Raw genomic sequence first — 23,404 nt, forward strand, 5'->3', positions numbered from 1 at the left:
GCAGGGAGTGAAGCACAGGTCACTGAGGGGGGTTTGAGCTCTGGGCTGCTGGGCGAATCAGCACCAGAGCCTCTGGAATTCACTGGGAAGGCAAATCCTGGAGCAAGGCTGAAGCTGATGCTTGTTTAAGTGTCTGGCTGGGTGCTGATCTGATTTCACGGGCCCCAGAGCAGCACCACGGGCTCCCTCCCAGCAGGGAATTTTCTGGCAGTGACCATGTTTCCCTCTTAGACCTGGCTGAACCCTAAGGAAAGGCACAGTGGGAACCCATCCCTGCCCCAGGTAAATCCCACATCTCACACCAGTGCTGGGGATGAGGAATTTTCCACTGAATTTTGGGTTATCAGTACCAAGGGAGGGCATCCTGGCTCTTGGAAGATTCCTTCCAAGAACTGGCATTCCTGTTTGAATCAATGTGTGGATATTCTTTTTCTGCCCATCCTGCATAAATAAATCATGGAAAACAGCCCAAACTCTTTTGCTTATGCATTAATTATGAGAATTAATAGTTGCTTAAATGAATTTATTTCTAAATATTAAATGTCTTTGCTGGAGATGAGAAGATGAAGAAAAACCAACCAGCAGAAAAATAGTTTTAAATCACAGCTAAATTTCTCTATATATGTGAAATGCCACAGCATGTTGACTATGAGAAAGAGGCTGGGAGGAGCTTAAAATCCTGTTTTAAAAATCCATCTGTACAAATTACTCTGTGTGTATTTAATTTGTCTTTGATTCCTGAGGAGCTTGGTAATTATTGCATTTGATAGAGTACTGAAGATGTGATGGGCTGGATAGATAAGAGGAACTCATCACTGCAGGTGAAAAAAACTGATTTTTTGTTATATTTGTTGCGGTTTTTTTCCCCCCAAACTTGCTAGTTTTGTGTATGACTGCTGGCTAATCAACAGCCACTCTTGAGAAAACACAGTTTCGATACTGCTGTGTTCTCAGTGCTTTCCTGGCAGGTTCTATCTCTGAATAGAACAGAAAAACTGATATTCAGCCTTAAAAATTTCGCATCCAAACTATCCTTAGTGGAATACTCCTTTCTGTCTGACAGTCACTTACTGAGTGGTATCTTGATATAGAAAAGCCACTTCTTTCTTAATATTTCTCCATAAAAAGTAAAATTGTTCGTGGAGAAATTAATTGAAAAGTAAAAACTGGAGGTTTTGTTTTATAACCTTTAGGAAAATAAAAATGCTCTAACAGGAGAAAACTCAGCTGTTAGAAAAAGACAAATATTGGATTTTTTTGATGGATCCTAGCTTCCAGGGAAGAACAGTGGATTTTGTGTGTCTCATGTCCCTGGAAGATTGGGCAGGGTGGTGAATGAGTTAATATAAACTTGTAACAAAACTTTGGTGCCAAGATCATCACTGGGCTGATCAGTATTGGGTTTGGAGAGTGACAAGATCTGCTAAAATCCACCCTACCCTGCTGTGTCCCTGCTGCTTTCCTCCATTGGCCAGGTGAGAAAAAGTCAGGAGGAAAGCTGCACAAAATGCACTTTTCTGCCTGGTTTGTTTGTCACGACTCTGAAGTTTTACAAGAAAATAACTAAACTCAGTGCCAGTCAGATATCCAGAGCCCCTAAAACTGAACTCAGTGCCAGAGCCTCCCCCAGCTGGCAGATACTAAACATGGTTTGCTCCTGGAAGTTACTTTTTGGGAGTATTGGCTACTGCGTAGACACTCCTCAAGGTATCACCCTTGGGGAGCCCAAACCTTCCTGGGTACAGTGCTGGAACAAAGCAGGGAATGTTTTGGATCATCCTCTGACCTTCCCTGGAGCGGTGGGAGCAGCTCTGGCTGCATGCACGCCTCCTTGCAGGATCTCTGCCCTGGGACAGCCTGGCTCTGTAAAATGCTCTGTAAAACCCAGAACCCAGTCAGGGCTGTCAGGGGAAGCTGGGAGCACTTGGGGAGCTCCTGTGGAGGAGATGCACCTTTGGAATCCCTGTTTGTGGAGATTTTGTCTGCTTGGCAGCAGGTTTCTGCCACCCTTCTCCACTGAGAAAGAAAAGCCACTCTAACAGTTATTTATGGGTGTTTTTCTTTGGTAAAGAACCCCTGCAAATCTGCACTAAAATAATTAGGTCAGGGCGTTAGTTTAGAGCCTTTGTTTTTTTTTTTTATTGTGCCAACAGAAAACAGATTAGGAGCAGTTTTTAGTGAGGTGTAGCTGGCACAGGAACAGCTTTTTGCCCTGTACACAAGTCCTCAGCTCCTGTCAAAGCTCCAAAAACAAGTTCTAAGCTCATCATGGGCTCCAAGAACTCATTGTGGTTTGCTGTGTGAGTTACCTCAGAACAGAGAAAGTCTTTTGGGTGGGATAACTCTGCCGGTTGTCTTTTATCTGCTGGCTGTAAATCTGTCAGCTCTGAACTCCAGTTACTGAGCTGGAGAGAGCCACCAGCGCTCCTGAGCAATTAATTGGAATTAATTCTATGGCTGTGTTTGGGTAACACGATACCAAAGTGTTTGGGAAAGGCTGAGGGGACTTTTCCAGAAGTATTATCTTTTTAATTAAAAATTAAGGTATGGAGGCAAGATAAATGTAATCAGTGAGCAGTGCCTGCTGCTGAGGCTCTCCTAAGTAGGTTGTGTTTACTGTTCCCTGGTAGTTCTGAAGCTCCAGGTGACTGGATCATGCTGTCTTTCATAACAGTGCTGGGTTTGTTTTGCAGAAGGTGATTAAATCAGACAGGAGTGTACACTGAACAAACAGGGACAATATCATTTTCTTATATGTTAGAAACTAGGTCAAGGGATGAAACAGAAAAGTCCAGGTAATGGAAATTGCTTTTTAGAAAAAAAAAAGCTCTGCAACAAGTATAGGAAATCATAAACCAGCACTGAAATATCAGATCCAGTGGCCATTACTTTTTAATGAAAATATTAATTTCTTTTCAAGAGGAACATTTTGTGAAAAGCCTGACTCCATTTCCACTACTTGAGACATAGTTTAAGCTTCATCTTCAGCATTTCAAGTGTGCTCATGTCCAGCTGCTTGGAGTTTGATGGATGGGAGGGTAATGAGTTATTCCAGTGAGATCCATTCAAATAAAAAGCACTGAGTTCTTCCTTCATGGTCAGTATTTTGGTTTATTTGGTAAATACTTTTTCCAATGAGCTGGCACAGACATCTCTATCTCTGTCCTTTAAAGGGAATCATCAGGTACGGACTGGATTGAAAAACAACAGGACAGTAACAAACTCTGGGATCAAACACCAAGTTCTGGATTTTAAACCCTTGAAACTAAACTGCATTTTTAGTTCTGCTCTCACTAATATGAGAAATTAACTCCTTCTGCATTCAGCCTTCCCAGTGGCTTGGTGAATGGTTTTGGCTGTATTTTATGAAAACAACATTTGATTTCTTCATTTTTCCCCGCTTTCCTCCAGAAATTCCTGGCACTACTCTAGTCTCCAGTTGGTGTCTGCTTGTTGGTGGTGTTAGAGGTGTTTGTGGTTTATTTGGCTTAATTAATCCATGAGCCTTAGTTAGAAGGAATGCCTGGGGATGGAGTATCCTGCCTTGCTTTCCCTGGGAGCTGTGAGGCTGTGACCCAGCTCCCCTGGGGATAAAAGAGCCCCGAGCAGGGTTTGGGAAGGACTTGGAGCCCCGTGGGGGCTCGGCTGAACCCAGAGGGTAGAGAGTGGCTGGCTCCCATCCCATGGCCCAGGGTAAAGTCATGGAATGGTTTGGGTTGGAAGACACCCTAAATCCCATCCACTGCCACCCCATGGGCAGGGACACCTTCACTGTCCCAGGCTGCTCCAAGCCCCAGTATCCAGCCTGGCCTTGGACACTGTCAGGGATCCAGCTGGATCTGGGAATTCCATCACAGCTCCTCCCCACCCTTCCAGGGAAGAGAAGCAACCCAAGATGCACCAAAGCACTCAGAATTCCGGCTCCATGACTGTGATTTCCCTTTATCTGCTGTAAGCTGCTTATCCTGCTGGCTGCAGTTTGCTGTTTGCAGTGACCTGTGGGCATGGATGGGCAGGGTGGAAATTCCCCAGCATGGCTCCCCCACTGCAGCTGGGGCTGACACAAGTTTCCCTTCACCCTTCCAAATTCCTCCTTGCATTTTTGATTCTTTGGGGGATAATGCTGCTGTCACTGATGATGGCAGTTATTCCCGCTCCATTCCTTAGGGTTTTAGATTGGATTTAAATTAGATATTGGGAAGGAATTCCTGGCTGGGCTGGAATTCCCAGAGCAGCTGTGGCTGCCCCTGGATCCCTGGCAGTGCCCAAGGCCAGGTTGGACACTGGGGCTTGGAGCAGCCTGGGACAGTGGGAGGTGTCCCTGCCCATGGAAAGGGGTGGGAATGAAATGGGACTTAAGGTCCCTTCCAGCCCAAACCATTCTATGGTTTTGTTTTCATTTTAATGCCACACAGGTTCTGCACACAGAAGAAGATAAAAGAAGACCTATAAATAAACGATACTAAAAACTAAATTATAAACTGAACCATAAGAATAAATCAAAGCAAGCAGACAGAAGTTAAACTGAGCTGTCCCTGCACTGCCAGAGCATGAGCAGCATGGGCTTGTTAAAGATATTTGTGCATCCTAACAGGATCTGGATGCCCAGCACAGGAGTAGTGCCTGGGGTAACAAATGGGATGTTGTTACTCAGGGATAAACACAGTTTGAGTTCTGCATGTGGCTTTCTTTACCTGCCAGGACATTTTCTTCCCCCCAGCTCCAGGCCTGCTGGGATCAGTGTTGGCAGCCTGACTTAGGCCTGACTTTATTGGTGTAGGTGGCTGCTTTTCAGTGGGCTGAAGGGACACTAAAGGGATTTAGGCATTTGTTACTCTATAGCTTTCTTAGGGCAGGGCAGCTGTGCTGCCACTGGAGCACCTGGAAAACTTGGGAAACTCGATGTGCATGAAAGTAGCAATGGGGAACTGTCTGTCAGCTTTGGAGAAGCCTGTTCTTGTGCACTGGGATGTTTTTGGGGCCCTTGGCCAAGGGGGCCAACAGGTTGTAAACAGCGTTTGTAGGACAAATCTGATTACTGCAATTACGGCAGAGTTAGCGCTCAGGCCAAACTAAGTCTGTGGAAAAATCCTGACCACCTAAGGCTGGGAAACAAAGAGGAAAAAACAGGATTAAGATGCATTAGTGCAGGTTATTGTCCTTGCTGCAGCGAGGTGGAAAGCAGGTACATGTGATGTTTGAAAACAAGCTGTGTTTTGGGGTGGGTTCTGCAGGAAACGGGACACGATGCTGTGCCTATGCCTGTTCTTCTCTGCTCGTGTGTCCTGACTCCCATCCCTTCCACACACAGATTCTAGGTGTGTTGGCCAGTCCTTCACCCAGTTTAGTCTTCTCAGAGGTGAATCCAAATGTTCCTAGGGCTAAACTGCCACTGGAGTGTGAGCAGTGAGTAGGAAACTGCAGCTCCTGATCTGTACCTGGGTGTCCATCCCATTCCTGTCCCTCTCTGCTGGGTCAGCCCTTGTTCCATCCCACATCCTAGGGGGAGTTTCCCTTCCTCGCTTGTTGGGTGGATTCAGGGTTATCCTAGGGCAGGAGGATAATGTCCAACTCCTGACCCTGCATAGGACACCTCAGTAATCCCACCCTGTGCCTGAGAGCCTTGTCCAAGTGCTCTGGCAGGATTTTTGGGAGTTATCCTAAAAACATCCTGATGATGGAGAACCTTCCACTGAGGCAGAGCACCTGGACCAGTAACAAAGCACTCCAAATTCAGCACAGCTCACTTGGAAAAATCCTCTGTCTCAAACAAAACCAATGAGCTGCTCATGTTCTGTTGAGTAAGATCTATAAAAATGAAATCATTTCAAAGAGCTCCACCCTCCCTTCACCTGTGCTGGGTTTTGGTTGCAGGTGCTGGAAGCGTTTGCTGGGCGCCTGATTAAGGTGGGAGTTTTATCCAGGAGGGAAATTCCCAGCCTGACCAAGTACCAGATCATCCTGGCAAGGGATCAGTTCAGGAAGAACCCCTCTGCACAACATGCAGTAAGTTCTTTATTCATTTCATACTATTAAAATAGTGAATAAATAGGAATAATCCATAGTTACAACATTCCCAGAGATATTTGAAGTAGATTTCTGGTTTTAGCCATGGAATAAAATGTCATAGAATCACAGCACAATTCGGGATGGAAGGGATCTCTAAGATAATTTATGAAATCTATAAAATATTCCTAATTATTCCACATCTCAGGATGCCAGTATAGGAGAGTTGAGGAAAAGATCAACAACTGCATTTAAGTGAAATTGCTTTAAGAACTTACATTGGGATCACTGACAGCCAAGTTTTCATTTTCCCCTCAAAGGTATATTCCTGCTCCTGTTTTTTGGTAAATCCTCATGGAATTGTTGAATTTTGTAAACTTAAAGGAAATTGCCCAAAAAAAAAGACTGTGTGCCTCAAAAAGAGCAATGGGAAATCTCCTTCACTGAAGCATGGCAACTTTCCTGCCTTTATTCTGTAGCCTGGATGGATGTGCCAGAAATCCCTGGTTTTCCCAAATGCTGCTGGCTCAGCTGTCAGAGTATGAGGGTTGATGAGCTCGTTTTGGGAGATAACAGAGGCATTTTGGAGGTGGAAGAGGATTGCCTTCACTGAGCAGTGTGCAGTCTGTCCCCTGAGGGCTCTGAAGGACAAACTGCTCCCTGGGCATCACTTTGGGGTTTGCTCTGGTTTTGGGCTGGAATTGCAGTGGGATTCCTGCTCCTCAGCCACTTCCTAATTCAGTCAGAGCCTGCTTTTCTCCCCCAGGGAATCCATCAGGGCATCATTGAAGGAGACTTTGCCCTTTGTATTAGTCTGTACCACGGGTACGAGCTGCTGCTGCAGATGGGAATCCGCTCTTTATTCATCTACCTGTGGGGAATCATGGATGGATCCAAAGGTGAAATGTCCTCAGGAGCATCCTTCCTTTCAGCTCCACTCTTAATTTCATCTACCTCACTGCTTTGGCACAAAACACCTGAAAGAATGAGGGGTTGCTGGTGGATTTGGTGTTTTGTTCCCCTCATGTTGAAGGCAGAGTCTGTTTGGGGGAGCAAATGGAATCCTGAGTTGTCCCAACTCTCTCCAAAGGTTTATCCCGCACCAAGAATGAGCTGGGGCGCAACAGGGACTTCATGGAACTCTACCAGCAGCTGCAGGAAATGTTCTCAGACATTGCTGGGACTCCTGAGGGTGGAAGTGTTTGCAAGAGCACAGCAGGTCAGGATTCCCCTCTTAGAGACAGAATATTCCTGTTTCAAAGTTCTGCTGCACTTGCTGCTGCTCTTTATTCCAGATTGAATTCCCAATATTCTGTCTCTCCTTCCATCTCTCCCCTCAGTGGTTTTAGCTACTTTCAAGCAAGTCTTCTATGTTTGAAGTTTTTAATTTGGTCTAAAATGAAGGTTGAAATATGATTGTTTCACTTTAAGTCTATTCCAGTGTGACTCTAACAAAAATAACAGCACTTTCTCCAAAACTGGGTTCAACAAATGTTCTCCTGTCAGCAACTTATTGTTTTGTTTAGGACCAATACCAGGATTTGGGTCTGACTCAGGTAATTAGTGGGAGGAAGTGAAGTTCACTGAACCTTCCTGCTTATTGCAGGTTTATTTGCATCTTTCATTACTTTATTTCTTTTCCAGCATTGGAAAAGAAAAAGGAATTTGTCTACAGCCATCCAAAATTAAAGAAATTGGAGGAAATCGTAATAGAACACTTCAAATCCTGGAAGCAGAGATGTTCTGGTGAGTACCAACAACTCATAGGAAAACCTGGGAATGGAAACAAGGAATATCCTCCTGACTGATTTCCTCCTTTGTGCTGCTTTATTGCTTTGATTATTTGTGCATCTTCTGCTCTGAGAAAAACTTTGCCATAAGATTTCTATGAGATAAAACTTCCTATAAATTCTTATTATTAATTTGATATAAACTGCACTCACAGCTGAGTAAAACAGGGACAGGGAACTCATTCCTGGGGCTGCCACCTTTCCTGCTGGTCCTGTCCCAGTTTGTCCTGGCAGCCAGTCCCTCCTGCAGAGTTCCATGAACACATTTAAGGACATTAACAATAAAAGTCCTGATATCCAGCCTGAGGATAAAAATTAACAATTCTGAGGAATCAATTTGAAGTTCAAACCCTTCAGTTACCCTCACCTGACTCATTCCTTTTCATCTTGATGAAAACATCATTTGGATCTCTTTGGTTCTGGGATGTTTCAGTTTCTTGATTCCAGCCTTTGGAATGCTGACATGAGTAATAATAACATTTGAATAACATTTGTATTGCATCTTGCTCACTTTTTATCTTGCCTGTTTGGATCTTCGTGCTCTGTGAAGTTCTGATAATATCTAACCTGCCCTTCCCTCTCTTTTGTGAGTTTTTTTTTCTGTCTTGGATGAAGTGTTCTCAGCAAACCTTTGAAATGACTGATGCTTTCTAGTAGGCAACTTTTCCCAGTTCTGGGTTTGTAACTTTAGGATCTGTCCCAATGCATTTGATGCAATTTTTATTTATTTATTAAATTTTTATTAATTTATTAAAATTTAATGCAAATGCTCCTTTTTTCTCCTTCCCATTCAGAGTTCTTTCTGTCCTCCCAGCTTCTCCTTTTCCCTACACTTCAAAAACCCTACATGTGAGATGTGAAGGGAGGGAATTCATGCCCAAAGTCATCAGCCACACCTGGAACAGGACCAGATTTTTCTGTTCTGTTCATTGACCAGAGCAGCTGTGGCTGCCCCTGGATCCCTGGCAGTGTCCCAGGCCAGGTTGGACATTGGGGACAGTGGGAGGTGTCCCTGCCATGGGATTTAAGGTCCCTTCCCAAGCCAAATCCTGGGATTTGAGAAGTATTGAGAAAAGGCAGCACTACAACTCCTGGCTTTTTATTCTTAACTAAGCCCTTCACTTTTAGGAAATGATAATTATAGATGGAAGAAGTCAAAAATTGCCTGTCCAAACCAGCATCTCCCATTTCCATCCCAAGCCTTGGGCACTCACTTATGGCTCTGCTTGGATTTGGATGGGATGTTGGGAAGTAATTCCTGGCTGCGATGGAATTCCCAGAGCAGTTGTGGCTGCCCCTGGATCCCTGGCAGTGCCCAAGGTTGGACAGGGCTTGGAGCAGCCTGGGACAGTGGGAGGTGTCCCTGCCATGGCAGAGGTGGCACTGGAGGGGTTTTAAGGTCCCTTCCAACCCAAACCAGTCTGAGATTCTGCTGTCCTGAGGGCCCTAAACTGGAGAAACGGAGACGACAGCGTTGTGAACTTCATTCCAAAACACTTCCCATCCAAGCCCAGCTGTTCAAAGTGACTTTAGCAATATAAAGATAAAGACAGATGAGGACATTCTCATTCTCACATTCCCCAAAGTAAGAGCATGCTTTGATCCAAAGAGGAGTTTCTCAAGGAGGTGGATCTTGGAGCAGTTTCTGCCTATTTTCTCTTCCCATTAAATGAGACGAGAGCTGTGAATGCATAACTTGTGCGGGGCGCCTCATCCTTTTTTACTGATAATTCATTTAATAATAATAATACGTTTTCAAATCCAGCAGACGAAGCCAAGAGTGAAAGCTCAGCTGAGGACACGAGGGTGATGATCTTCTCCTCGTTCCGGGATAGCGTGCAGGAAATTGCGGAGATGCTGGCTCGGCTCCGCCCCACCGTGCGCGCCATGACCTTTGTGGGACACTCCACAGGGAAGAGCACCAAAGGCTTCACCCAGAAGGAGCAGCTGGAGGTAAGGAAAGAGGAATTGGAACTAAGAATTGGTGATAAAGAGCATTAATTGTGTAAATAACTCCAGGGTATGGGCTGTGTGGGATGGGCTGAGCTTTAAGTGTCATTGGTAAATCCTTGTGGAGTCCAGTGGTTTCCAGAGTATCCAGAATTTTAGTCACTGAGCAAAATAGATCAATAATTTATCTATTTATAAAAATATATCTATTAATATATAAATACTATAATATTTATGTTAACAACTGCTAAATTTAGATGTCAAAAATCTGGGGGAAGATGCGAATACATGCTGTGGGAATTTTATTTTTCTTCTAGGTAGGAAAGATAAGATCTAGCATTAAATTCAATCTAGCAAAGCTAAAAAAAGACAACCCCTAAAATATTTAAATGCTGAGTTGTGAGGATCAGTTTTACAAGAGTACCATGGTTGGAGACAAAATAAGGTGTGCTTCTTTCTCTTTATTTTGAGGAAAAAGCTCTTTATTTTAGAGTTGGTTGGAGAGTTGAATTGGTTGGAGAGTTAGTGTAGTTTAACTCTTTATTTTAGAGTTGAAGAGTTGAAATGCTGATGTTGGTCACACTGGGGTGTGCTGTTTGATCACAAGGCAGCAGCTGGGAAATTTAAAAAGACAAAACTTTGTTGTTTGGAGAATACAAATAGCTTTTGCTGGCTATGCTACTCAATCCCATTCCCTCTGTCCCTGCAGGTGGTGAGGAGGTTCCGGGAGGGAGGGTACAACACCCTGGTGTCCACCTGCGTGGGCGAGGAGGGGCTGGACATCGGCGAGGTGGATCTCATCGTGTGCTTCGACGCACAGCGCAGCCCCGTGCGCCTGGTGCAGCGCATGGGCCGCACCGGCCGCCGCCGCCACGGCCGCATCGTGGTCATCCTGGCCCAGGGCCGTGAGGAGAGGGTGAGTGCAGTCAGGCACTGCCTGACCCTCAGGGGTCATCCCAGCTCCTGGCCCTGCACAGACATCCCAACAAGCCCGCTCTGGGCATCCACCCCTGGCAGCACTGTCCAAAGGCTCCTGGAGCTCTGGCAGGCTTGAGGCTGCACTCATTCCCTGGGGAGCTTTTCCAGTGCTTATTCCACCCTCAGCGGGAAGAATCTTTCACTGATCTCCAACCTAAACCTCCTCTGGTACAGCTCCAGCTGCTCCCTGGGTCCTGTCCCTGTCCCAGGCAGCAGAGATTGGAGCTGTCCCTTGGGATGAAGCTGCAGCCCCTGGTGAGTCTCTACTCAGCCTCCTCATTTGGAGTTACAGGAAATTCCAGCACAAAACCCTGGAATGATATGGGATGGATGGGGCATGAAAGGTCCTCCAGTTCCTCCCCCTGCCATGGCAGGGACACCTCCCACTGTCCCAGGCTGCTCCAAGCCCCAGTGTTCAGCCTGACCTTGGGCACTGCCAGGGATCCAGGGGCAGCTACAGTTGCTCTGGGAATTCCAGCCCAGCCAGGAATTCCCAGTTCCCAGTCTCCCATCCATCCCTGCCCTCTGGCAGTGGGAAGCCATTCCCTGTCTCCTGTCCCTCCATGCCTTGTCCCCAGTCATTTTCCAGGTGAACATTCCCAGCTCTCCCAGTCTGCCATGTCACCTAATCTTAAACTGAAACTCCGAGATAACAGGTGTTTTCCAGGGGTGCAGAGGAAGGTGTGGGGCAGGGGGTAAAGCTGGGAGGGGACACTGGGAGTGCTGGTGATGACACTGGGCACTCACACTGCTGCTGGTCGGGCTGGTGACGCCACTGGCACTAAGAGCTGGCTTTAGTGGCCGTGCTCTTGCGTGTGAGGATGAAGAGATCAGCTTAGGTGCAAATCCACTTTGGCTGGGTTCCTGCAGCCCAGCACTCCAGCAGAGCATAATTAATCATCCCTGAGTACATACTGTCCCTCTGGATATCCGTGGCCTGCTGGAAATGTGCTGGGAGCTGGGGAATCCCACCACAGCTGTGCCAGCTGCATCCCACAGCCCTGCAGGGCCCGGGCTCATCCTTGGAATGGGCCTGGGCAGTATTTGGGCAGGACAGGCTGGGCACTCCCTGCTGCCGTCACTAGTAAAAGGGGCTGCAAACCAAGAAATCCAAGATCTGTACATCAATTTTAAACCCAGAATTTCAGACTCTTGGTATTATTTCATTGATTGCAGTAGATGCTGTAGCTCTGGGTGGGATTTGTAGGTGGCAGGGATTTAGTTCTGAATGAGATTGCCAAGAATCCTCTCTGAGGAAAAAAGTTTCTCCTTTGAAGGGATGAGAATTAAAAATGATAAATCTGAGTAGAGCTTGTAAATAAATATTTTCTCATGCTGCTTATGGAGTTATGCTTACTATTGAAAGCTCTGCTCTGTAATGGGATATAAAATAGTCCCTTAAATTCCTTGGAGCTTCACATAAGTAGTTGGATTACTATGTTGCCCAGATTTTGTCAGATATCTTTGTAGCAGAGCCTCCCTCCAGGTAGAATAGTCATTAGATACATATTTTTTCCTTTTAAATTTGAGATCAGGAAATAAGTTTAATTGCAAACCAATATTGTCTTGGTGGGTTTGTTTGGTTTTCCTTGAGGGTGTCTTTTGGAGTTTTTTTGGGGGGTTTTAAGTTTAGCAGAACTGGAAAGAGGCTCAGTGTGGAGGTTCTTCCCCGTTACTTAATTTGCAGCTAAATAATTAATGTCCATGTCTTAATTTATGGGAATTTGCGGGGGGTTTGTGTGGGGTTTTTGTGTGTTTTTCTTTCCTTTGTTTTGATTTTTGGGGTTTTTCTGGTTTGCTTGGTTTAGTTTAAAAGTTTTTAATCAAACCACTTCAGGTCAATCACAAAGGTTTTGGAAGATGTTTTATTGGGAGAAAGGGGTCAGTGCAGGTCTGGGAATATGACACTGGCAGGAATTTCCGTGAGCTCAGTGTTTATTCCATGCCTCCCACATGTTCCCAGGTCAGCCTCTCCACGTGGCAGCTCTGGCGTGTCCCAGGCCCCTGGAGCTGCTGGGATGGGGTTTGGGATGTCACCTGGAGCTCCTCAGCCCAGGGGAGGGAAAAGCCACCAAAGTCACAACTCTGTGATGCTGCTAATTTGGTAGCACCATGTTTTTCAGCCATAAAAACACTGGGGTTTGTTCTAGGATTAAAAAGTTATTTCTTTGAATGCTTGAGGGCTTTGTCAGACCTGCCTTTTGGTGTCTTCTAGTTTTATTCAGGGAGCATCTTTTTTTTTGCTCCCTGAAATCATCCCTGTCAGGTGGCAACTCAGGAGCTTGGGGAGGAGCACAGCACAAAACCTCCCTGGGGGAGACACTTCCAGAGGGAAACCCCAGTTCCTATCCTCACTTTCTCCAGCTTTGCCATGGTTTCTCCATTGCACAGTAAAATGGAGTGTAATTAAAAGGACTCATAGCACTCATGACATCAGCAAATCATCTTAGGCCTTTTTATTGCTTGAGCTCCTTTCCCTGCTTCCGATGTAATCTAATTTACATCATCCCTGTATCAGTGGCAGATTGTAACTGCCCCGAGGCAAGGGCTGTGCTCCTTTCTCACTCTCCAGTGCTGTGCCTGCTTCTGGTCCATTAAAAAGCCCCAAACCAAACAACACCTTGCTGAGGGAACAGAAAATAATGAGAAACCTGACAGACACTGAGGTGTTCTTCTGGTTTTGATCAAATGCTGTGAAAACCCAATCAATCAGCAGGTGATTTATCTATTTCCCTTCTCTTTCAGACATACAACCAAAGCCAGTGTAACAAAAGGAGCATCCACAAAGCCATTTCAGGGAACAAAACCCTTCATTTCTACCAGCACAGCCCACGGATGGTTCCAGAAGGCTTCAATCCCAAAGTGCATAAAATGTTCATCACTGTTGAAAAAGAGGAGCCCAGTGCCTCAAGGATTCTTTCTAAAGAGAGGAGATCCAGTTTCCTGCAGCACAAATCTGCTCTCTTTGCCTGTGGCACTGGTAAGAGGATTATGGTGTTTCTAGCACTTCCAGCCGTCTCTCCCAGGGGCTCTGCAGGGTCATTCTGTCAGCTCAGACACTGCTCAGGGCTTTTCCTGGCCATCCTCACAGCTCTGCCTTTGCATATCCAGATCCTGAGTTAGGCCTTGGTTCATCTTTCTCCATGGAATCACTTACCAAAGGTCAGGAACTCCAGCTGGACACAGAGGAGGCAAATGTTTGTCACAGAATCCCAGACTGGATTGGGTTGGAGGGATTTCAAAGTTCCCATGGGCAGGGACACCTATCCCAAGCTGCTCCAAGCCCTGTCCAGCCTGGCCTTGGACACTCACAGGGATGGGGCAGCCACAGCTTCTCTGGGCACTGTGGCTTTGTAAATTACAAAAAACCAGAAATGCTTGAAAGCAAAAGGATTTTGATGTGAAGAAAAGGAGAAATCAAGAGTAGCATATTTATGAATTGTGCAGACTTGTGGAGAAAAATTAGGAAAATTCTCTGGTGGCTTTTTAGCTGATGCAGTTCAATGGGTATGCTCAGGAAACTGAACACAATCCTAAGATAGGAAAAAAGAGCTACTTTTCATAAATACTTGGGAATTTTCATGCTTTATCTCTATTAGTGCTTTCTGTAAAGATCAACAGCAACTTCTTGAAAGGAGTAACTCAAAGCCTTGGAAAACTTCATATTTCTGATTCAACAGACACAGCTGCTGGAAAACAATCAGAGCACAACATGGAATAAAAATAATAATTTTGGAGCATTTGTTCATCTGCCCTAGAAAAGAGAAACAAGCAGGGAGGGCATAAAGAAAATGATAATGCTGGAAATGTTCCTGCTGTGGGAGCAGCACTGCGGGGCTGGAATTACCCAGAGCCTTTTGTGTGAGCCACGTGTGCAGCTCCCCAGGGCTGGGGGCTCTCGGTCCCCAAAGTGGCCAGGGTTGAGTCCTCACAGGTGGCCGGGGTTGGTTTGCTGAAGGTGACCAGGGTTGAGTCCCCAGAGGTGATCAAGGTTGAGTGGCCAGAGGGTGGCCAGGGTTGAGTCCCTAAAGTGACCAGGGCTCAATCCCCAAGGTGACACTCAGGGCTCAGTGCCCCTCCTGCCAGCCAGGGCTGCCCTGCCCTGACCTCAGTGCAGGTCACTGAGCACCAGCCTTGTGTTGAGTCTTCTTCATTGCTGGTGAACCAGGGGCTGCTCCTGATTTTGGTGACACTAAGGGTAAAGCTCCAAAAGACCACAAAGACAGGAGCTGTTTTTTTTTGCATTTTCTCTTCATTTTCATGCCCGTTTCCAGGATAAAAAATGAGTAAAGTTGGCAGTAGTGGGTGAGCTGGGTCTGTTCTTATCTCTGTTCTCGCTTAGTTGTTGAAGTCCAGTTCATCCTCAGTTTTCTCCATGGCAGCAACTGAGCTATCATGACCTGAGTTACAGGAATTTCAAGCATTCTCATCAAAATAAATACAATCTTGGAATCATTTAGGTTGGAAAACCCCTCTGAGTCCAACCATCCCCCTGCACTGCCCAGGTAACCACTGCCTCATGTCCCCAAGTGCCACATGCACAGGGCTTTAAATCCCTCCAGGAATGGGGATTCCAACACTTCCTTGGGCAGTTCCAAGGCTTTTCCATGAAGGAATTCCTCCCCATGTCCAACCTGAACCTTCCCTGGCACAGCTTGAGGCTGTTTCTTCTGGTCCTGTCACTCATTACCGGAAAAGTATTTTCTGTTCTTAATTTGATCCAATTTCTATTAATTTTTCATCCTTCTTTCACTTCAAAACCTCTTCTATAACTTTTGTCTGTCAGCCCCAGAAGGATCCAATATCTTGTGCTGCCCCGTCGTTGACCAAGTGTCCCCTTTAGTTTTCAGAGCTCTCCTTCAAAAAGTGCAAAAAAATTCCGTTTACTCTATAAGCCTCTTATATAATTTCTTGTATTTTAAGATTCTTTTTTCTCTCTAATTTTTGGGTTTTGTTTGTTTGGGTTTTTTTAAAGAGTTTGCTAAAGTGAGGAGCATGTTAATATTGTTGTTCCTGGGAGCTGAATCTCATGTCAATCTACCAGTAGTTCCTTTTTCTTTTGGCCTTTGTCCAAATGAAATCTCATTTTCTTAATTCTTCTGCTGCTTCTCCACAGTTCTTCTACTCCCTCATTTCAGATCAGTTTTGAGTCGTCAACAGCTGTGAATTTTGTTTGATTTTAAAATTCCACATTTTTTTCTATAACTGCTGGTTTTATCCTAATGATAACTGGTTTGGACTCACTTTTTAAGATTACCAACACCTACTTTACTGTTTACTCCTCTGTGTGGTTTTCATGCCGTTCCAGTGCCTAATTTTTGCTTTCTTCCCACTTCAAGAATGACGAAAGTCCATTGGTTCTGGAAAAAAAACAAGGAGAATAACGTGGATTGAGTGCTGTGTTTATGTCTGGTAGGGCCTGGCATCCCTAACTCAGAATGTTCTGGAGAATAATTTCCCATGGGACAGCACCAGCTGCTTCATGGAGGGGAGGAGGTTGTGTCAGGCACTGCAGGACTTGATGATTGCCAACTCTGGATCCAAACAGCCTTATCAACCTGACTGAAGAAGGGAATGTTCTTGTACTCCCATTCTCTGGTGGCAGCAGTCCTGTTTGTCCAGGTCTCTCTTTCTTTGTGTTAGGGAAATGTTCTGGGCAGCCACAATCCTCCCTGTGCTCCTCAGCAGGAAATTCCCAGAGCTCTGGGAATGATCTGTTCCCAAGTTGTGCCACCTGCTCCAGGGCTCCTTGCCTGGCAGGGCTGCAGCATGGATCACCTGGGCTGATATCACGGGATCATCTCGTCTCTGTCCCACGGAGCTGTAACACAGCACTGAAGTAATTGTTGTTCTCAGTGTGCCTTGATGGGGCTGGATGGCAACAGATCCTCAGGAACAGGGAATGGGCACAGCCCGGAGGCTGGCAGAGCTCCAAGAGCCTTTCAGCACTCCTCACAGGGATGTCCAGTGTGGGATTGTTGGAGTGTTAGGGATGGGATAGGAGCTGGGCTCGATGGTCTTTGTGGGTCCCGTCCAGCTCAGGATATTCCATGGTTCTGTCTGGGTTTGGAAAGACAGGTGTCTGCCAGGAAAAAGCTGGAATTTCCCTTGGAATGGAGAATGTAAACCCCTTCCCTCCAAATTATTATAATTTTGAAATTCAGGGGCTTTCAGGCAAAGATGGAAATGGGAATAGCAGGTCTTTATTAGGAATTATTAAAAAATAAGAATGTAGTAGTACAAAAAAAGCAAACAAACAAAACTCTGCCAAAGTGAAACACAAGCTGACCCCCTGTTGGTCGGGGTGTTGGTGTCAGCCCAATCCAGTCCTCCTGCAGTGACAGATGTGGTTCTGTTGGAGCAGAGATGATCCTGGAGAAGGGTCCAGTGGTGCTGAGATGGGTCCGGTCTCCCTCTGGGAATCCAGTGCAAACAGGCTGTGCTGGTGTTCTGAATGCCAGGTTTGATCCAGACAGGAATGCTGGGCTCCTCCCCCTGGCTGGAGCCTCTCCCAATGGGATGCTGGAATTGTATCAGCCATGGAGTGAGCCTGGATGGCCCATGAACAGCAGATACCCCCTGGAGGGAGGATGGGTCCTGGAAGGGATAAAGAACACGGCCCCACCTGGTTTAACAGCTGCTGACAGAACACACACTGCTGGGGACAGCCTGCACTGAAATCCAAGACATTCTGTGATCCCTGTAGATCTCTTCCCACTCAATGATTCCAAATGCTTCTCTGCGAATTGTTCTTCATTTCCTTTTCTTTCAGGTCTCTTTTTTCCTCCTCTGCCAGGTCCTTGGGCTGGGTGTTATCTCTTCCTTCAGGAATGTGACATCTCCTACAATTGAGTCAGAAATACTTCATGGCAGTGTTGATCTTCTGGGATTTTTTTAGTGATAGCCTTAAAAAGTCAGTGTTGGTTCATTTTTCCAGGTTTTCCTGAACAGGACTTGAGCAGGACTCGGGGTTTGCTCTGTGCAGACAAAGCGCCTGACAGCTGGAACTTGAGAGGATTGAGAGATCCAGGCTGATTCCTCTTCTGTGGCATTATCTCCCAAAAGAGCCTGGGCTGCTGATTCACACCAAATCCTGTCTGCGTAGACACAGAAGGCAAATTACCTTCATTATTTTTCTCCCAGCTTCACACATCTGGCCTGCATACAATCACATTCTCAACTCTGATTCTTTGGAATCACTTCCCACTCAGGGCTGTTGAAGGGATTTGACATTGTTTGGGATAGGGATTTGATATCTGTCTCTCTCTATTTTTATATGATGCCAAAACAGCTGTTTAATGATGTTTATCTATATAAAACATTAACAGTCTTTAGGTGCTTGTCCCTGGCTTCAGATTCTCTTCATCTGGTTCTGATTGTGGCTCAGAGAAGATGGGAGTTTTTTGTGCCTAGTACCACACCAAATTCTTTTATTCTGTGCATCCCTTTCCCTACACGTAACAGGTAACGTTTTCCTGTTGTTTTTTTCCCCCACAGGACAAAAGCGAATGAACTCCCATGAGAGCTGGTCCTTGTCACCTGAGGAGTTTGAAATATGGGACAGACTCTACAGGATTAAGCAAAGTGATGGGATAAAGGAGCCAGTATTGCCTCGAGTTCAGTTTGAAACCTTAGAAAGCCTGGAAGAAACAGCAGTGAGTTCCATGCAATGTTTCCTTTGACATGAGGCCTGAAGGATGCTGGAGATAGCAGAATTAGCTCTGGATTTGAAGGAAGTCTGTTATAAAAATGCCTTTTTGAGATTTACATGTGGGGTTTTGAGGTTAAGAGTTTAGAAATTGCATGTTTGAAATGGGTCTTTGAGGTTGAGTCAGTGGGTAAAAAAATTAGGTCTGTAAATTAAAAGTTGGATCAATAAATTAAAAATGTATTAGGAAGTCTCAGTATCCTTTAAGTTCTACTCCTGTTTTTAAGAATTCCGTGCAGGATGCTGTATTCACAGAGCCCCAGGATGGTTGGGTTTAAAGGGATCTTAAACCCATCTCATTCCACCCCCTGCCCTGGGCACCTTCCCCTAGCCCAGCTTGCTCGTGATGCTATTATCTTAGACCAGACTTAAACCCGTGTGATAATGTTTAAATCCTTCCCTGCATTGCTGCCTTTATTGTCCCTGACAGAGAAGTTTTGCTCAACAGTTCCTTGCTGAAAATCTCTTTTCCCATCCCAATTTCCCCTGCAGAAGCCCCAGGAGGGGGAAGTTCGGGAGCTATCCTTGTCTGAGTGGAGCATTTGGCAGAATCATCCTCTTCCCACATCCCTGGTGGATCACTCGGATCGTTGTCACCTCTTCATCAGTGCCATGGAAATGATGGAACTGATGAGGTACCAGAAGGTAAGAAACATGCCCAGTGACTGGGAGTTTTAAAAAACTCAAGAATTGTGACATGAATTATGTGTATTTATTCTTGTTTCAAACTGTCTCCCACTGCTAGGCTGTGATTCCTAATCTTTTCCACAGAAACTGTTTAAAAAAAGTGTTACCCTACATAGGGAAAAAAAAAAAACCCCAACCCACCCTTAAATCAGTCTTTTTTAATGGGTTCCAGTATCAATTTGTGACAGAATGACATTAAATACAAAAATTCCAATTCCCAAGGAACAAAGCCACTAAGAGGGATATCAGAGCTATTCCAGCAATTGGAAAGAGTTTAGTGTGTACATCAAAAGCACCCCAGAAAAGTCATGCAGGAACACATAGCATGTTCTAGTGGATTTGTATTTTGAGGCTTTTTGATTAGGGTTTTTTGTTGTTGTTGTTGTTGTTTTGTTGTTGTTGTTGTTGTTGTTTTGGGGTTTTTTTTTGGGGGGGAGGGGGGGTTGTGGGTTTTTTTTGTTTTGTTTTGTAACTAAAAAGCTAATTGTTACTAAGAATTAAGAGATAAGAGGAGCTAAGCCAAACAAACATGGATGGGAACTATTTGGGAGATGGGAATTTTGTTTTTTCACAGGGATGGATACAGAAATCCTTCTGGAAGGCACAAGGAAGTAGGTGTAGAGGTGGATGGCAGCTTCAGTGGTTCACCACATTATTTCTCCCTCCAGCTCAGCTCCCAAAACGTTGCCTTTCAGCATGTGGAAGTTTTTTAGGTCATCAGAAGCTGTTGCTAAGCTGCCAGAGTTTCCTGAATAATACCAGGACTAATCAAGGAGGAGAATGTAGTTCATTGTAGTTGTGCTCCTTGCTCTTAGGGTGTCAAAGGGAGGCTGTGAACAGTCCTGCCCAGCTCAGAGAAGCTTCTCCATCCCACCAGAGACATTCCTGACTCCTCTGAGAGTCCCTGTCCCCAGCTGGGGTCAAGGACACACCGCAGAGGGAGAGGGCAGGGATGGGGACAGGAAGGATGTCAGGAGGAGAGAAACGGTCAAGAATTAGAAGGTGCCCTCTGACCCTCCTTGTCTCCAGTCTGAGCCCTCTCAGCTCCCCTTGTGCCTGCTGTGGGAGTTCCAGCTGGGTTGACTGTTGCTTTTTATCCTCATTTCTGTTATAGCCAGGATTAAATGCTCAAGAGACGTTGTTTTGTGTTTGGACGCAGATGTTTATGAATTCTTATCTGTCACAGTCTCACAAGCTGTGAGTTCTGGCTAACAAGGTAAAAAATGGCCCCTATCTCCCTTTCTTTCCAAGGCCTTTTAAGCACAAACTGTCCAATTAAGAAATGACACCTAAATTATTTTGACTTATAACCCAATAACCAACCACCTGTGGCCCACAATGCAGATTTTTCTACCCAATTACAAAATCCCACCCAGACCCATGAGGAGAAGGTGAAAAAGAAGAACTCAGCCTCTGCCCTAAATCCTCCATCTTGCTTTATATATATTACTGTATTCTAAACCCTTAAACTATAAGTTTTCCCACCTGTGATATCACACACTTCTATTGAAACTCCACACCCACAATCCCAGTGCTGTCACTCAATTTTGGAGCCTTTTCCACGGCCTCAGGTCAATGCAGTGTTTGCTTGGGGGTCAGTGCCTGTCAGCACAGAAAGGCTGGAATTGTCAGTGCCCAGGGGTCCACAGTTGGCCTCCAGCCTTCTCCATTTGTGTTCACCAGTCAGGGGTGCAGGTGTGGAGCTTCCTCACTGAGAGGAGGAATCGTCTCCGAGTGTTCATGGTGTGTGCAGAGTGTCCCCAGGAGCACCAGAGGTGACACAAGGCCCAGCATCCCCCCCTTTGGAGCCTCCTGGGGAGAAACAAAGCACTAGGAGGGCTGGAGTCAGCACTGACACCAGGGTTTAAACTTCTTAAAGAAGTTTAAGAGGTTCTTGGGCTCTTTCTTACACTGAACCAACTGCTGTCAGTCCAGGGACACCAAAAACTGTTCCACAAAAAGAGAAGATGCAGCATTGTCCTGACTTGAGCTGATCAGTCAGCTCTAACACTTAGCTCTTGTCTGATAGTTTCCTTTACATTCCCTCAAGTCATACTTTACCTTCCCTGAGAGGCACTGACTATTCCCAAGGCAGAGGATGTTCCCACTGCAATTCCAAATGTTCACCTGGAGAACAGAAGGGTCCTGGGACTCCTCAGAGCCCCTTTCAGGGACTAAAGGGGCTCCAGGAGAGCTGGAGAGGGACTGGGGATAAGGGATGGAGGGAAAGGACATAGGGAATGGCTCCAGATTGGAAAAGAGGAGATTTGGGTTGGATATTGGGAAGGAATTCCTGGCTGGGCTGCTGTGGCTGCCCCTGGATCCCTGGCAGTGCCCAAGGCCAGGTTGGACATTGGGGTTAGAGCAGCCTGGGACAGTGGGAGGTGTCCCTGCCAGGGCAGGGGTGGCACTGGGTGGGGTTTAGTTTCCTTTCCAAGCATTCCATGGTTCTCTGCTGGAAGGGTTTGCTTGGATGTGCTGTGCAGGTTCCTGCTATAAATATTCTCTGGCTGCTTACACCCAGCTGATCTGGCTGACGTTCATTTACGGTGCTTAATTAACAGAGGGGTTTAACACCAATACAGGTCAAAGCTCTTTCCTTAAATACCCCAGAGAGAGAACCTCAAACCACAGTTTTTATTGATGATTTTCTTATTGGGGGATAAAACATCAAGTCAGGCAAATCATTCTTTTACTGTGAATAACTAAATGATCTGGAAATTTCTGCTCAATTGTTTCTTGGGCAGAATTTCATTCAGAGATTTGTCATGACTCAATACAAGCCAGCATTTGTGTGATTTTTTTGGGTGTTTTCTGTTAGAGAAGAAATTCACTGAGGTGTGGCTTTCCTTTCCTTGTACTCATTCATTGATTCAAGAAATATGTATTTTGTATAATAGCTTTTAAAAAGTCAGTTTAAATGCCTTTTTTTTTTTTTAATAGGTGAGATAGAAATGTCTGGCAAAGAATTATATTGCAGTTACATGCTCTTAAAATTTTTGAGAAGAAGGTGACCCAATCAAAAGAAAATAAAAAAAGTCAAAGAATCCCCAAATGTGACCCCTGGAAAAGGCACATCCAGCAAAGCCTTTAATGCCCCGGGGGCTTTATTGCTACAGCAACGCCTGCGGGGCAGATCTGGGGATTTACTCCCAGGGGGATTTTTGGTGCAACATGAGAACAAATCAAATTGTCCTTCTGCAAAATAATTCCACCTCTTTTTTTTTTTTTTTTTTTTTTTTTTTTCCAAATTGAATTGTGCTGTTTGGAAATAAGGCTGGGCAGAGAAATCCTTTTAGTGGGGATGATATTTGTCCAGGTTTCTCAGGGAACAGGGAAGTGCCAGTGCTCAGTGCTTTGTTTTCCTGAGGAGCTGAGGAATGTTTCATTTTAGTGGTCAGACTGGGAGGATCACTCTGGATCATTCCCATTTCCAAGCTGGCAGTGAGAACTCACAGCTTTTCACAAGAAAAATTAAATAAATCCCAAAATCTTTGGGATTGTCTCTGTTTTTTCACCCTCTGACTCCAAACACCTTGGGAGGGAACATCTCCTAACTCCAGGCTGACCCTGGAACTGCTGGCTCTGAAATCAGCTGTCATTTATCATCAGTCTGGGGCTGCCTCAGGGGATCCTTCACATGAACTCCCTGCCAGCAGGGAAAACGTTCCCAGGACACTCTGGAATCCCAGTGAACCTGAAAAGGCTTCCCAAGCTAGTGGAGTTTTAAATCAGATGTGTTTTGGGGGGAAAATTGATGTTTTCAGGCAGCTGGACTTTTTTTCTCAGGAGACCCTGAATGAAAAGTTTAAAATGGTTCAAGTAAGGACAATGAAATGGTTTTATCTGGGTTTTTTGGACTCTCATTGCCAGTAAATTCTCTCTGATTAAAATCCTCTTCTGAGATGTGTCAAAACTTCAGAGAAGGTGGAAGGGTTTGGGCTGGTTTTAGAGGGTGAGGTGTGCCAAGAAGCCCCAAAATCTCGACTCTCCAAGTGAAGTAGCTCCTTTGAATTCCTTCTTCTGCTCTTGTGGCCAAATTTTCTGAGTCCAAGCATTAACTGCGACCAGGGCCGAGTTGTTCAGACCTGGAATTGCAGGTGCCTGGTGGTTTTCCTGATGCTGGGGTCGTGTTCAGTGAGAACAGAGAAGTCACAGTGATTTGGGAGTGGGACTGGATGGTCCTGCAGGTCCTTCCAAACCAAATCATTCCATGAATTCATGCCTTGAGCTTCCAGCTCTGCTGTGCCCAATGCTAAACACAAAGAGAGCAGGGATGTCCAAG

General features: G+C 45.5%; 1 protein-coding gene across 2 annotated transcripts in view; it reads left to right on the forward strand.

The window, feature by feature from the left end:
• The window catches only part of FANCM (FA complementation group M), a 54,597-nt gene that overhangs the window by 15,651 nt on the left and 15,542 nt on the right, over positions 1 to 23,404 (forward strand). Inside the window, exons 5-13 of one of the 2 annotated variants that reach the window (XM_066321464.1) lie at positions 5,875 to 6,006; positions 6,773 to 6,905; positions 7,097 to 7,225; positions 7,651 to 7,752; positions 9,562 to 9,749; positions 10,456 to 10,662; positions 13,470 to 13,704; positions 18,222 to 18,379; positions 18,925 to 19,077. In XM_066321464.1, coding sequence (XP_066177561.1) covers positions 5,875 to 6,006; positions 6,773 to 6,905; positions 7,097 to 7,225; positions 7,651 to 7,752; positions 9,562 to 9,749; positions 10,456 to 10,662; positions 13,470 to 13,704; positions 18,222 to 18,379; positions 18,925 to 19,077 — 1,437 coding nt within the window. The remainder of the gene's footprint in view (positions 1 to 5,874; positions 6,007 to 6,772; positions 6,906 to 7,096; positions 7,226 to 7,650; positions 7,753 to 9,561; positions 9,750 to 10,455; positions 10,663 to 13,469; positions 13,705 to 18,221; positions 18,380 to 18,924; positions 19,078 to 23,404) is intronic. The other variant, XM_066321465.1, reaches the window with a different exon arrangement.

The sequence above is a fragment of the Sylvia atricapilla genome, chromosome 6, assembly GCF_009819655.1.
Source record: "Sylvia atricapilla isolate bSylAtr1 chromosome 6, bSylAtr1.pri, whole genome shotgun sequence".
NCBI classification, from domain to species: domain Eukaryota; kingdom Metazoa; phylum Chordata; class Aves; order Passeriformes; family Sylviidae; genus Sylvia; species Sylvia atricapilla.